The sequence below is a fragment of the Sander lucioperca genome, chromosome 14 (genome assembly GCF_008315115.2).
Source record: "Sander lucioperca isolate FBNREF2018 chromosome 14, SLUC_FBN_1.2, whole genome shotgun sequence".
NCBI lineage: Eukaryota > Metazoa > Chordata > Actinopteri > Perciformes > Percidae > Sander > Sander lucioperca.
The window spans coordinates 29,779,158-29,795,530 of record NC_050186.1 but is presented as its reverse complement, the minus strand read 5'-3'; the positions used below and the strand labels follow the sequence as shown (position 1 = coordinate 29,795,530).

Below are 16,373 nucleotides of genomic sequence, written 5' to 3'. Positions count from 1 at the left end.
ATTGTGGTGTTAGACCAGTTTAGAGTAAAGTGTTGAGGTTCTGGTGTTGGTTCTGATAGAATGAGCGATGTCCTAGTGAAAAACGTACTATTGTAGGCGTAACATCACAGAGTTAACGGTATTCAACACCTATGAGTGTTACTTAAACATCCGGGCATTTCGGCAGGTAGCTTGTGAAGAGAATTTGACGGACGCCATTTTATTTCACTCGCTTGGAGCCTTCGAGCACATGCTGTGAGCAAGAAAAGGAGTTTGGTGAGTATCACATAACTAACGCTCGTCGTTTTATTGCTATTCTGTATTTAAATGTCCTCATGTTGGCGTGTTTCAAATTTGTGAAGACACAATACAATATTTTAGCATTAAACAAGTTTACATGTAACGTTACATGATGGTAGGTGGCAGGTGCACATTGTGGATAACTTAATTAGCTAGCTAGCTAGATTAATGTTAAGCTAGCTAACATTAAACTCCTTTTGAAAGTTTAAGCTGTTTGGGTCGCGCAGCTATCTAACGTTAGTCATTATTAACTTTTTTTAATCTGATATGACTGTGTCCCGGGATTTTCTCGGCAAAATTACGCGCTGTATCTTAAGTAACGTTAATCGCTAACACTAGCTAGGCATACAAGCTCCCTATGACGTTAGTGACTCTCGCGCTTTTTATGGCTTTTAAAATATGACCAGACGAACATAAGATTGGCCTTTAGTTGCACCTCCTCAAACTGTTTATTAATGTGATGTATCACTTTATTTGTAGCAAACCATTGGACAACGAGGGTTCAAATCTCAGCCTTCAGGTAAGTTAACGTTTAGTTGGGCTAAATCTTTACCTTTTTAAGTTGCCATAATGCAAACGTAACTGAGTTTGAATGTATAGCTAGTAATGTGTTAGTTGTGAAGGTGTCCTGTGGGCTATTCTTCCAACACAGTGGTAAATGCTTTTCGATATGTTGACGCACATTTGCTTTTTAGGTCGGTAATGGATGCGACTCATTGTTTTGTCAAATTGTCAAAAATTTGAAACTTAAAATTGGATATGCCAATCCGTTTATTTTCAATAACAAAATGAATCAGACAAAGGAAAGTTGGCATACTATTTTGTGTGTTTCAGTGCGTTTGTTTGACAGGATACAAAGATATCGCTGTCATCATAAGAACTGTGAAGCAGTATGTTAAGTTCCAGATCTGTCAGGCAGAAAGAGAACGTCTGCATACCCACCCAGCTTCTGTCCCAAAAATATATTTTTGTCAATCAGAAAACTTTTAAGTGTAGTGAGTTTTTTTAATTGTTATTTAGGCTATAAAAACTCATGTTTTCATGTATCATTAAATATGCATTGAAGGGATATGTAAGAAATATCCTGTTGTCCATATCTTTCTCTACAGGCTCATGTTGTTAATGGCAAAATGATAGTTAAGGTCCAGTATCAGAATCGCAAGAAATACATCAAATTACAAGCTTCTGATTTTGAAGAATTTATTTCTCAAGGTAAATTTCCCAATTGGTATGACTAAACATTAATTCAGACTGAGAGAAGGCCATTGTATTTAATAATTTAAAGAATTTGCCATGTTGTCTTGTCTTTTTAACATCATTCCTTAGTGAAAGAGAAGTTCTCCATCCCTGTGAACAACATCACTGTGGAGGATGATTCCGGCACTGAGGTGGATAAAACGGTGTTTGCAGAATTATCCACAGTGGAAGGGATTTGCTTTATCAAGGACGATCAAGATTATGGTAAATGAGAAGTTTTTTAACATTGTACTCATTTCAGATGCATGCATTGCATTGTATTCATAATCTTTCAGCTAATTGTAAGGATAGCACATAGAGACAACTGACAGACACAGGTATAACTCGAAGCTATAAGTGATTTAACAAGCAATAATGTCTTTATAGCTCAAAAGGGGCATCGTTTTCTGGTTGTTAGAGGAGTTTATGAATAGCCAAAGCAGAGGTTTTCTCTCTGGGTTTGTACTTGTTCATTCAATATAGAAGCAGAGTTTATTGCATAGCTTAAAGCAGGGGTCATCCCTAGTGTTTAAATTCAACATTTTATCCACAACTGTTTGGTCCCTTGTCTTGTGTCTGTTTGTGTTTGTCTATTTCTGCATGTATTGTTTTGTCTCCCTCCCGTTTTTCCTGTTTTTTTTTTTTTGGGCCATGTGACGCATTCCTATATCCCAGTGTGTTGTTTGTAGCTGTTTGTAAATGTTGTAATTTCTGAATATATAAAAAAAACATTTGATCCACAACTATGCTGCAAATAAGGTGAGTTGTTTATTATATCTTTTGTTCTTAGATTCGGGCCCATCTCAACTATCGCCTACACCCACACCACGATCCTCATTCAGTGGGAGTTCCCTCTCTGTGTCCATTAGTAGCAGTGACGGTGAAACATCAAGACCACCCAAGCGAATTAGAAGTGATGAAGAGGCATGTCAGAGTCGTTCAGCCCGAGATGTAAGTTTATCAACTGATGTCTACATATAGTTTATATCATATCAAAATTGTCACCTTTCTGATTTTTATTTCATGTTTGATTTTTATCTATTGCCATTCAACAAACTAAGGTAAAAACCCATGCAGAAAGTTTGTTGCTTTAACAATAATCTGGACCATTTTTTCCTTTAAATTTGGCTTGACTTCATCGTTGTTATCCTGGCATCATGATGAGGTCTCAGGTTCTGCTCCAGGTTCAAATTCAAACTGCAAATATACCTCTGGGAGGAAGGAAGGATTGAATCTGGTTTTCTTTTTTTTGTGTGTGTGTTAGCAATAATTTTTTCATGATATCCGTTTTTGTACGGATTATCATACAATATACACTCTAATTCAGGGTTGTTATAATCTGTTTAGCTGATTCAGCAGATCCTGCAGACAAAACCAGGAGGGACAACCGTGCTTGAAGAATATGAAGAAACCGGGACGCTGTGTGATAGTAGAAGAAGGCAGATGATTAACATTCTTGCAGCACACATGGTTGAGACAGAAGGGTAAGTTTATGATCCCAGGGTAAGGTGTCAAACAACTTTTAAAACAAATAAATTCACATACTATATTACTGAAATGTAGGTAGGTAAATGCTTTGGGGCTAAATTACTGATAGTTAATAGTAGTAATAGTAATGATGGATTTTTCAATGATATCAGTGGTTGCTTGGATGAGATTGGAGAAGGAGCAGTAATGAATTCCTTACAGAAGTAATGTAAAGTAAGTAAGTAATGTTCCAGCCCTAAAAAGCACAGGTGCATTTGTATGTAAGCAAACAATTTCCCTTTTTTGTCTTTGCAGGAGAATCCCTCAGCGAGTAACTAAAGAGAAATATGCATTGGGAATTGTCACCTTGTTCCCTGCATTAAAAGATCCTCTCTCCAAGAAAGGATATGTATGTTGTGTATTTATACATTTCATTTTTTTAGATGTTTTTTTTTGCATTAAGAAATTGTGTGGATGCACTTGATACTGTACAGCGCTCCTATGATTAATGCACAAATACATTAAGTTGCTTTTATTATGTCCACCTAGATAAAACTAATGTTAAACAAAGCAGTCCTTAAATAAAATGTTCAGTAGTTGTTTAAACTGTTAGGTTTTTATTCAACTTCATGGTAATTTTGGGTTAGTTTTTGCAAGGTGCATATCTCTGCCCTTTTTATAGCAACTATAGCCACTTTGCGAGGGGGGTGGTATCACAAATAGTGGCATAAATGCATACCCTAACCCTAACCCTCTAAGGCATTAGCATCCTTTTTACGGGGATGTCTGTTTCGCAACCACCGCAAAACTGTTGTAATGCCTGACTTTAATTGAACAAATGTTTACAGCGGTTCCTGGTATTTGCTGATAATGAAGTTAAACTTGATTTTTGTCTCTGTCCTTGGTAAGGAACATTTTTATGACAGCCAAAGTGGCTCTGGATTTCTGGCATGGCGGCTCAAGACAATACAGAGAAAGACAAAACTTGTGTCCAAGGAACCGAAAACGCAGTCAGCGGGAGGTGGTCCAAGACAGGAGAGGGAGCTACTTCAGATTGGTGGTCAGATGAATGAAGAGCGTTGTCAAGAGGCCATATCCTTGATGAACCACACAAGTGACAGAGAAATCATCCTGCAGAAGATGAAGGAGACCTTTGAGTATAGACAGCGCCTCATCCACAATCCTGATGAATCGCACAATATACTCTCAGTATTTCCTAGGCTGCTGGACACTAAAGGGCTGGTAAGTATTGGCATCCTTTACTGTAACCACAATTTATACTTCAAAGCATAACATGTGATCATCAGAAATGTTCTTTCATTTCTCTGTTGTTGTAGATACCCCAAGATTTTATCCTCCTCTTTGGACCAGAAACGGCTGCTAAACTGCTTGAGAAGTGGCATACATGCTACAAAAGAAAGGTGATCAGAGAAGCAGAAAGCCTTACGACCACCCCGGTTCTCCAGAGTTTGCTGAAGTCTGCCAGGAATCAGTGCAATGATGAATCCTTAGAGGGTCGCCCAGGTATTTAAAGGCCAAATTACATTTATTTATTTTTTAAATGCATTGTGTCATACAGCACTATGATAGTCACATAAATTAGGATGGCTCGTTGGACCCAGAAAGCCTAAAGAGGTTCAGGGGCAGTAGATTAAATGGTCTAGAAATCAAGTTTTAAAAAGGTGAAACTTGTGGTTCAAATAAAACCCTGTCCATTTTTGCTTCTTACAGAGTGGGACAGTGATATGGCATCTTTTCTGCTGCTCCTGCATATCCTACCACCTCAGCCTACTAAAAAGAAAACACAGAAGATCAGCCCAGCTCAGGCCATGGACCATCTTGTCGTCTTTCACAAGGTATGTACACAGTATGTGATTTAAGTGGAAAACGTAGCACAGACTGAGGACAATTTTGCGATGTAACTTTATGTAATTTTTTGCACAGTCATGCAGGAGCCTTGAACACCTAGAGAACCAGGAGGGACATCGCCAGCCATACCTTCTTGCATCTGGAACCCACAAGCAGGCCATCAGCACTTACTACGTTGTGATGGACAAGAAGCTCATCCCCTGCCTGGGAACCACATCTTTGGCAGCATTTGATGAACTCTTTAAAGTGCACTTCGTTTTCAGTGTAAGCTATGACAACGCTCTTAGCAACATGTACACATTCCTCCAGACAACTGTCTACAGTATTGATGTTGAGACCACTAAAGAGAGTCCAAAGGTGAAAGAATTGAGAGCAAAGTTCATGAACAGGAGCTAAGAGCCAAGTTCTTAAACAATGTACTGTATAAGTGCAAAATGTCTTAGATCATTGCACAAGGGTGCAATTATTCAGCACCTTTTTTTTCTTTGCATAGATTATATTTTGGTCAAACAATCTTTGGGCTCAGTCTACAGCATACAGCCTAATGGCAAAGAGTTACATTTATTAAGAAGCTAAGAGCCAAGTTTTTGAACAATGTATAGTTGTCATATTTGTAGATCTTTGCATGATGCACCTAGTGCATTAATTCAGCACCTTAAGTTTGTTCATGGGTTATATCCTGGCAAAAAGTTTGTTGTTCTTTGCGCTCAAGAAGGATGTTCATTGCAGTTTAAAAGTTATGCAGGCTTTAGAAAGCACTTGAATAGTTGTCATAGTATTGTTAAAATGGGTGCAAGTGGTATTAATATGCAAACACCACATCAGTCAGACTTAGGTGAACAGAGCTCACAAGAAGATGTCTCTGACATGGACCTAGATGTGATTCATCAGCCTTCAACATCTCATTTGTCAAAAGACCAGACAAAAGATATGTGTGCTTCGATTATAGCTAAGTTACAAGGTAGTGGTGTTGCCAACAGTGTTGTGCTTTCCGTTGTTGAAAACATGGAGGAGTATGTCCATGAAGTTCATGCAAATCTTAGAGAACAAGTTTTGGGTGCAGTGCCTGTTGATAATCCCAGTAGAAATGCAGTGGAAGAAATCTTCAACAATACTTACAATCCATTTAGTGACTTAAACACAAACTCTAAATGGACAAACTATTTTAGTGAGAAATGGGGTGTTGTTGAACCAGAAGAAATTCACTTAGGAGTAAGATATGATTCAAAGAGAAACATAGTATCTGGAATATATGAGCAGGTACCAGTAAATGACACATGCATTTATATACCACTGTTAAAAACTTTAGAGTTCATTTTCAAGAATGAAGTGTGTAGTCAACTTAATACATCTGCTGCTGTAGCTCACTTATATCAGGATTTCTGTGATGGAAAATACTACAGAAATCATCCATTGTATTCAAAATCAAAAAATGCTTTGCAAATACAAGTTTATTATGATGACTTTGAAACATCAAATCCACTAGGGTCAAAACAAGGAATTCATAAGCTTGGATGTTTATATTTTACACTCCGTAATTTACCACCACGCCTAAATTCATCCCTGATGAATAGCCATCTCATTTCTTTGTTCCATTCCCAAGATGCAAAAAAATATGGCATTGACAAAATACTTACTCCATTTGTAGAAGACATAAAGCTACTAGAGAAAAATGGAATGAAAGTGTCGCTTTCTGAACAACCTCTCTATGGGACTATTGCACAAGTAACAGGCGACAATTTAGGTCTGAACTCGATTCTTGGTTATGTGGAATCCTTCTCTGCACAGTACTACTGCAGGATGTGTCTCATTGATAAAGCAGCCGCTCAAACAGTGTTTAGTGAAAATGATTCACGTGTGATGTTACGCACCAAATTAACCAATGAAGAGCATTACAATTATCTTGTCGAGAATCCGGGGGAAAATTCTTGTTTTGGGATCAAACGCAATAGCATACTGAATTCCTTGTCTTTCTTTAGTGTATCAGATAACTTTGTATTTGATATAATGCATGATATATTAGAAGGTGTAGCACAGTATGAAATTAAGTTGTTGTTCGAATATTTAAATAAGAGCTTTGTTTCTAATGAAAACATACTCCAACGTGTATATGCATTCAACTATGGTTTCATGGATAAAAAGAATCGTCCAACACGCATAAACATGTTGTGTACTGGCAGTGGTATTGGGCTTAATGCCAGTCAAACATTATGCCTTATTCGTAACCTACCACTAATTATTGGCGATGTTGTTCCAGAAGGTGACAGACACTGGCATTTGTTGTTACTTTTGTTGCATATTGTTAACATTGTATTTTCCCCATGTATTACAGAGGGAATGACTGTATTTTTAAAACATCTTATTGAAGAGCACCACAGGCTATTTACAGATTTGTATCCTCAAAATAATTTGATCCCGAAGCATCACTTCATGATCCATTATCCTGAGTGTATACGCCAAATTGGTCCTTTATTACATGTTTGGAGTATGAGGTATGAAGCCAAACACAAATTCTTTAAGTCCAGCATAAAGAACTTCAAGAACATAACTAAATCCCTTGCGAAGAAACACCAAATGGCTGTTGCCTATCATTGGGAATCATTGTCTGGGAAAGGTATTGAGTCTGGGCCTGTCAAATCGAAGATACTGACTGATGTTGAAAATGGTGATGTGATTTCAGAGCATTTTCAAATTGATATATCAAGTGAAGTAAGTGTCACAACTTGGGTTAAACATAATGGTATTGAATATCACACAGGGCTTGTTGTTTGTACAGATTTTGTTGATGAGATGCCAGTATTCAATAAGATTGTTTGCATCTTTCTAAGAAATGAAGTCTATTTTTTGGTATCAGAAATGGAGACTATATTTGTAGAGCATTATCATGCTTTTCATGTTGACGATGTGCATAATGTTTCAATTGTTACACCTCAAGGCTTGAGATACTTTAAGCCCTTTGATATTCAAATGTCTTATGGTTCAGACTCATGTTTTTATGTTGTGCCAGACAGCTGTATTGTATAGGTCAAGCAGCAGTTATAAGCTACCTCATGTTTTGGGCAGAATTGTATTGTACAAGGTCATTGTACAGGATTTTTGAGTCAGAACTTTTAAAGTAAAGCCCTTGTTAAATTAAAAATAAAAAATTTTCATTGCAGTACTGTTTTGGAGTGATTCATTATTAATGTATTTTACATTAACTCTTAATAATAACACCAGTTGAGTGTACGTTGACACTGTCAGATGTTATCTGATCACTGGCACAGTGTTGACTAGTTACTCCATGAGTGTCAATAATGAGTGCACTTTGAACACCAGCCTAGTGTTATTTTACTCAATTGTGGTAATATATTACACTATAAGAGTTTGTTAGATAACACTGTCATAGTGTTATAATTTTTAACACTTTCAAAAGTGTTAATTTAACCCTTTTACAGTGGTTCCCATATAAACCCTGGGAGAGTGTTAATTTTAACTCAGAGTGTTAAATTTGCGTTTTCAAATTTGCTGTGCAGTGTATATTCTAAAGCATTTCTTCATAAAACTTTGAATTGCAGCTGTGTTTGAAAGGCTCTGTGACACTAAATAAACCTGTTTAGTCTTAAAGTCTAAAGCTACATGAGACTCGTAGTAAACCTGCAAAATCTCCCTGAAAGAAATGCTCCTGTGTTGTTAATTTCATTATTTTCTTTGGATGACCAACATGTACCTCCAGACAAAAACCTATATTTAGTATATTATATTTAACATATAAAATAATTTGAGCTAAGTTATATTTTGGGGTTCAGGATGCAAATGAGCGTTTGTCCCCTGATTTATACATCAAACTATATTACACATGACTGTAGTGCAACTTAACATTTAAACAACAATAGACTAGCTCAACTTAACCAAATTGCCTCAACAGCAACTAACTAGGATTAATTAAAGAAAACCACAAACAAGGTCCTGGTTTTATACTCACGGCAAACGAGCCCCCAACTTGTTACGACCGGCTCACAGGCCACAACAAAACAGGGAGATGCACAGCAACGTAACAATAATAAAGTGACATTTATTAAATAATGATGCAAACAAGAGAACGATGAGGTGTGATTGTCAGTATCAGTGATGAATGAAGGTGTATGGATGTAATGGAGAATGTGAGGTGCATGTTGTCAGTAGTTAACAAAGGGAAAACTCAAACAGAGAGAAAACATGTTGGCCGCCTGGTCTTGGGGCAGGCGGGGTTAAATAGTCTGGGAGGACCGGCCAGGTGATCACAGTCATCTCATTATCTCCTCCGCTACACCTGCAAGTTAACAAGACAAACCACAGTACACATGTACGACAGGCCCAGGGCCGTCACACCAACAAACATCATTTTTATGCATTTATTTTAAAAGATTATTTGTGTAGCTAGTGTTTGTGTGTATGCAGTAGTTATTATATAGTTGTGAGGAATAGTTTCAGTTTTCTCACATCGCCACAGGACGTTTTTCGGGGGTGGCGGCAAGAAGCTTGCGCATAGGTGAGGATTAAGGTGAGGGTGTGGGTGTGCAGACCTCACTCCCACCATCTTCACTCCTACCACATGGACTCCACCTGTGCCTGTCCCCAGGTGCAGGTTTGTCTTTGGGGTTTGCTCCCCTAGCCACTGTACCCTCCCGAGGTAACCCACGTGGCTGTGGGGTTGCCTCTGTCCGCCTTCCCAGCCGTTGTGGTGGTTCTCACACCAAATCTTCCGCCTGCGCTGCGTGGGGTCTTCACTATTTACCCATAGCTGGGGCTATTTACCCATAACTGGGACAGTGGTTGACGGGCATCAGGGCGTTTCCACTCACCGATGGGCCTGCATGCCACGTCTCTGGGGCCCACTGCTGCTCCGAGATCCTGTACAACTTAGCCTGGAACCACAAGGGACCAGTTACCATGTGTGCCACGGGGAGGCGTGTACGAGATCTTGGCAGTGGAGAGGCTATGTACCGGCTGAGGAGCCTTACACACTCGGCTCCTCTTTTCGCCCCTGAAAACAAAGGGCTATCCGGTGGCAGTAGCTGAAAGCAGAGAGTGGCAAGCAGAAGCAGCATGCACTAACTACAAGCACTGCTACTGCAACACTACTGCACTGACGCATCACACGCCCTGCATGCAAACGCACACACACACACACACACACACACACACACACAGACAGAGAGAGACAGACAGACAGACACACACACACACACACACACACAAACACAGACAGACACAGACCCACCCACACACAGACAGATAGACCCACACACACACAGACAGACAGACAGACAGACCCACACACAGACAGACAGACAGACCCACACAGACAGACAGATCCACCCACACACAGACAGACCCACACGCAGACAGACAGACAGACAGACCCACAAACACACAGACAGACCCACACACAGACAGACAGACCCACAGACAGACAGACCCACACACAGACAGACAGACAGACCCACACAGACAGACAGACCCACACACAGACAGACCCACACGCAGACAGACAGACAGACAGACCCACAAATACACAGACAGACCCACACACAGACAGACAGACCCACAGACAGACAGACCCACACACAGACAGACAGACAGACCCACACAGACAGACCCACACAGACAGACAGACAGACCCACACACACAGACAGACCCACACAGACCCACACAGACAGACAGACAGACAGACAGACAGACACTATACAAGTACAAATACTATACAATTCCTCAGCCAGGCAGAAGCCTTTTGTACCACTTCTTCTTCTTTGGCTTTGTCATCATCTGGCTCTGAAGATCTACCAGCTGGGACCTCATGGTGCTCTCGGTCCTCTCCCAGTCCTGCTCTTTTTCCTGCTGAGTCAGCTTCAGGCTTTCTGTGGCCTGTAGGAGGGATGCCTTGTCCTCCTTCCACTGGTTGAGATTACTCTCCAGCTGCTGCTCAGCCTTCTTCAGAGCAGCCATGAGGTTCTTGTTGCTTTTGTCCTGCATCTCCAGCTGGGCTCTATGGGAAGCCTGGGATCTTTCCAGTATCTCCTTTGCCTCTTCGTCCTGTTTTTGGAGAGCTTCCTCCATCTTGCTCAATTTATCCTTCAGCTCTTGAGCTTGAGCCCTCTCAATCTCTAGATAGCTCTCCAACATCACGTTGGTGGTCTTACCTACCGCGAGCATCTGTCTCTCTTTACCAAGCTCCATCTTCTGAGTCTCCACATTGTTTTTAAGGGCCTCCTTCTCTCCCTTCATCTGCTCCAACTCGACCTTCAGGTCTTCAGTAATGAAGTACTGCAGCTCGAGATCTTTTTGGGTTTTTCGCAGTCTGTTGCTGATTTTTCCCAGCTGGGATTTCAGATACTCTGTTTCCCTGGGTGGGGAAGGGACACGTTCAGCCAGAGCCTCATCCAGCTGGGCTCTATGGGAAGCCTGGGATCTTTCCAGTATCTCCTTTGCCTCCTCTGCCTGTTTTCGGAGAGCTTTCTCCATCTTGCTCAATTTATCCTTCAGCTCTTGAGCTTGAGCCCTCTCAATCTCTAGATAGCTCTCCAACATCACGTTGGTGGTCTTACCTCCCGCCAGCATCTGTCTCTCTTTACCAAGCTCCATCTTCTGAGTGTCCACATTATTTTTAAAGGCCTCCTTCTCTCCCTTCATCTGCTCCAATTCGACCTTCAGGTCTTCAGTAATGAAGTACTGCAGCTCGAGATCTTTTTGGGTTTTTCGCAGTCTGTTTCTGATTTTTCCCAGCTGGGATTTCAGATACTCTGTTTCCCTGGGTGGGGAGGGGACACGTTTAGCCAGAGCCTCATCCAGCTGGGCTCTATGGGAAGCCTGGGATCTTTCCAGTATCTCCTTTGCCTCCTCTGCCTGTTTTCGGAGAGCTTCCTCCATCTTGCTCAATTTATCCTTCAGCTCTTGAGCTTGAACCCTCTCAATCTCTAGATAGCTCTCCAACATCACGTTGGTGGTCTTACCTACCGCGAGCATCTGTCTCTCTTTACCAAGCTCCATCTTCTGAGTCTCCACATTATTTTTAAAGGCCTCCTTCTCTCTCTTCATCTGCTCCAATTCGACCTTCAGGTCTTCAGTAATGAAGTACTGCAGGTCGAGCTCTTTTTGGGTTTTTCGCAGTCTGTTGCTGATTTTTCCCAGCTGGGATTTCAGATACTCTGTTTCCCTGGGTGGGGAGGGGACACGTTCAGCAAGCTGAACTTTTAAGTCACACATCTCCCTCTGCATCAGCTTTTTGTCATGGCTCAAAGTGCTGCCCTCTCTCTGTTGTTGGAGCTGATCGAGGACATTGGCCAGCAAGTCCTCTCGGATGATCAGGTGAACTCTTCCCTCAGATTCACATTGGGTGAGCCTTGCCTCGCTGTCCTTCAGTTCACAACGTACTTGTTCTTCAAGTGAACTGAGATAGAAATTAATTTGCGGTTCAATCTCTCTGGAGTGGAATTCCATGTTTTCCAACTTCGTATTCTGCTGACCAGTGTCTTTTCTCTCGTTGCGATGTGCACCTTTGGATTGTCACAGTCAAATGACTCTCTGATACAAACTGCTGTCTGAGTGAATTTGTGTCAGAACTAAAGTTGGGTCCCAGTATTCATAGTGTGTCGTTATGACAACAACAACAACATGTATTCTTATGTTTTCAATCCAAATGGTTATTGATTCTATTCCATTCTATCTTTGATTCTATTGTTGCTATCGTATACCAGTTTGTTTATGTTTGAATATACAGTATGAATGTTATGATTTCTGATGATTCCTAAAATATGGCAAAGAAAGAACACTTTATGAAATATGGAAAGGAAAAAGATGGATGTCTTTACACAAGAGCAGTACACCCAAGTATGCGCCAGTTGGGACGCCATTTTCTGTAACTCCAATAACCATGTGTGCTGAGCAACTACCTAATATTTAAGATGTGCATTTACCACAATAACATATTTTTTTTTTTTACTTTTATTCAAACTGTCCAATACTTTTCATGTTGGATTTGAAAAGCCGTTTAGCCCCTGCTCATGTTTATCTTGTACATGTTAAAAGTTGTCGTAAAGGAAGTGAAATATGAAGCTATCTCTTTCCCTCAATGCTGCAACAGTGAGAATGTCCCCATTGTGGGAATAAAGGGCTTTTCACACGGGGAGCCACACTTCACCTGCGTAGTCGCGTGGATCCGCGGGATCTCGCTCCTCATGTAAAGGACAATTCTCAAACATGTTATGTCACTGAGTGGCATGTTTTCAGTTTTTAGCTATTTCTATTCTGTTGTATATGTTATAGGGTTAGATATGTAAATATGTACATACAGTATATAAATACATTATCTAATGATGTTTTACAGTTTCTTTTGTTTGATCATAATTACTGATAAAATAAGACACATTCTATTCTATAGAAAATGCATTTCCTGCGGAAAATGCGTGGGAATGCTGAATAGCTGAATTGCTAAAGCTAAACTGGTTGAATAGCTTAAATCAGTAAGAAGAAGTTGAAGTAGTGAGAAGAGTTGAAAAAGTGGAAATCGTTTTAATACGTATGAATTTCATTAAAAAGTTAAAAGCTTATGCTAAACTGAACTGTTGGCTTCAAAAGTTGAATAATGACAAAAGACGTAGAACATTGTGAGGTCTGAGTATATTTTCTAACTGATAATCACTCACAAATGCAGAAATATGAAACAAATAGTACAAAAAATCTTAAAGCTCAAATGCACTACACTGCTAAAAAATCTGGAAAATTGTTAGAGTTGGAAGCTAAACTGCATTACCCAAGTGAAGAGCTAAAATACATTGTTAGAAAAGCTTGAAGCTGAACTGTAATACTGTCAAAGATGAAAGTTGAAATGAATTACCTAAAACGGCTGAAAGAAGAAATACTTTGTATTATTATCAGACACTGCATAGAACGAAAAAGCATCAATCTAGCTGATATGAGATGTGAAATATATTAGGTAAAAAGAATGGGGCTGAATAAAAGGAAAGAGAGGACAGAGAGAAGGAGAGAAGAGAGGAGAGAAAGAGAGGAGAGCCAAAATAAAACATGAATAGCTGAATTGTTAAAGCTAAACTGGTTGAATAGCTTAAATCCGTAAGAATAAGTTGAAGTAGTGAGAATAGTTGAAAAAGTGGAAATCGTTTTAATACGTATGAATTTCATTAAAAAGTTAAAAGCTTATGCTAAACTGAACTGTTGGCTTCAAAAGTTGAATAATGACAAAAGACGTAGAACATTGTGAGGTCTGAGTATATTTTTCAACTGATAATCACTCACAAATGCAGAAATATGAAACAAATAGTACGAAAAATCACAAAAGCTTAATATTTTAAAAAGTATAAATAGTAGAAAAAAAGTTGAAGAAGTCCCATCATTAGCTGAAAGAGCTGAACATTTTAAAAGTTGAATGGTTTTAATAGCTGAATGTATGCAGAAGTTTCAGAGAGCCAAAAAACGTACGGAAGAGGGAATAAGAATAAGAAAAATAAACAAAATGGCCGACAGGAATAACAATAGTTGGAATGCTGTTGAACAGCATTCCCACTAAATATACGGCCAGAGATACTGCTTTACGGCAAGCTCTGAGTTGCTTCCTTTTTTCTCTCGAGGCATCGACAACACAGCTGCCAGGTAAGGCTGTCCCTGTCAATACACGTGCTAGAAAGAGGTTTGCTAATGTTTTAAAGACCACGCTGAAATATTCACTCTGACATTCTGGTTCCGCTTCAGATGCCGTCAAGCGGGATCTCTGATCGTAATCAGTCCTTCACTGACCAATCAGCATTCATTAGTAGAATGCTAGCGTGTTATGCACAACAACGACTCAACCTGTAAGAAATCAAAATGACATAAGTACTCGTTCATTCAACTTTCGACCTATAATCCATGTTGAACTTGCAAAAACTACAATCAAATCTGAGATTTCTCAATGACAATCAGGCAAAAGAGACAAATTTAGCCGTCTAGCTCCATAGAGTCCCATTCATTTTGCACTGACCTGTGATCACCCGCAGTGGAACTCTGGTGAAACTGCAACCTAATTCGGTACAATGGGGCTGAATAGGGAGTGGAAAGGCTTTCCGTAGACCGGCTTTGATGTAACTAAACTGTGACAGTTTTATAATGTTAACGACGTGTTTAAAAGCGTGACCGTTACGCTCTGCCGTTTAGCTATGAGGACCAAAAACGCCCCTGGGTCATATTAGAGGGTAGGAATAAACAAGTATACATAGGAATTATCATCTTGTTTGAAAAAACTTGGTGTTTTATTTGGAAAACTATGCTTTTATTTGTAAATATTTATTGGCAGTTGCATTATATATTCGCACCTTGACGTATTTTCCTGTTTTGTTGTATACTAATTGCAACCAACATTAGCCTAATAGCATGAAAATGCATTTATATTGTATTCCATTACTGGGTACTGTATGTACAGTAATTGAGACACAGCTTCAGCTGATCAGAACATCTTAATGTCTCTTTCCATGGTGCTGAAAAAGTTGAATAAGTCTGCTGAACTCCCAGTCAGCCATGTTGTATATTGTTATTGGTATACAGTTTAAATCTGAGTATTAATTATGAGTTACATTGGGATTTGTAAAGAGAGGGAGGCCTGGTGGTTCATGGAGGTTTTAGAACATAAGATTTAAATGATACATCTTATTGTTAGAATTAATAAGTCAGGGTCATCGACTATGGGTCTATTCTGTGCCCCGTTTTGTTTTAGTGACAGATGATGTTGTCTGCTTCGTAATGTTCAATTTAAATGTTCTTTTGTTGCAGTTCCTTGCCTTTTCACTGATGTAGTGTTCCAGGCAGCAGCTGCACACTACTTCAGTGGAATAAGGTTTTGAGTGGTTTGTGGTGAGTCTGGACTCCCTGTGATTTGAAAACTCTGTGGCTAGGTAGTCCTAATGAGATGAGATGCACCTTGTTGTCCCTTTTGATTTAGCAGTGTCCGTCCTGGTCTTAAGTCAGTGTGGTATTCTCATTTTACACTTCCATGTGCTGTCAACGGGTCTTATTTTACAGTGGAGCCAAGTTACAATCAAGAAAGTAATTAGAGTTAAACAAACAAATTAGAGAGGTTAAAAAGTAACATCAATGACAGTAGTAAACAAAATAATTAAGTGCAATTAAGAGTCATGAAACAGTAGTAATGACACGGTACTGAAACAGTTTGACTTGACAATTAGACACAATTACACTCAAAACACTGACATTTGTAAACAGATGTTTGAACTGCAGCAGCATTGGATGTAATCAATATTTTGAAGTTCATTCCAGGAGTTTGGAGTAAAAGACAGAAATAAATGTGTCTGACTGGACATAAGGTACATCAAGTAAAAGCTATTGTACTTACGGTAACAAAAAAGTAAGGAATGAAGCCAACTTATAAATAATAGATGTCTAAATAAACGACAGACGATTGAACAATAGTTGGATTTAATTGGATTACTGCTACTACGCAAGCCGAGATCATAGCATATAAAACTATATCAGTTACCACTGCTTAAACACTTAA

At 39.5% G+C, this 16,373-nt stretch overlaps 1 protein-coding gene across 1 annotated transcript; it reads left to right on the top strand.

Annotated features, from left to right (window-relative positions):
* Nucleotides 1-739: 739 nt before the first annotated feature.
* On the top strand, nucleotides 740-5,247 carry LOC116045134. The gene is made up of 9 exons (XM_031292654.1): nucleotides 740-799; nucleotides 1,389-1,491; nucleotides 1,606-1,740; nucleotides 2,306-2,466; nucleotides 2,863-2,999; nucleotides 3,298-3,391; nucleotides 4,320-4,486; nucleotides 4,775-4,838; nucleotides 4,927-5,247. The coding sequence occupies exons 1-9, from the start codon at nucleotides 740-742 to the stop codon at nucleotides 5,245-5,247; spliced, it is 1,242 nt and encodes a 413-aa protein (XP_031148514.1).
* The last annotated feature ends 11,126 nt before the right edge of the window (nucleotides 5,248-16,373 follow it).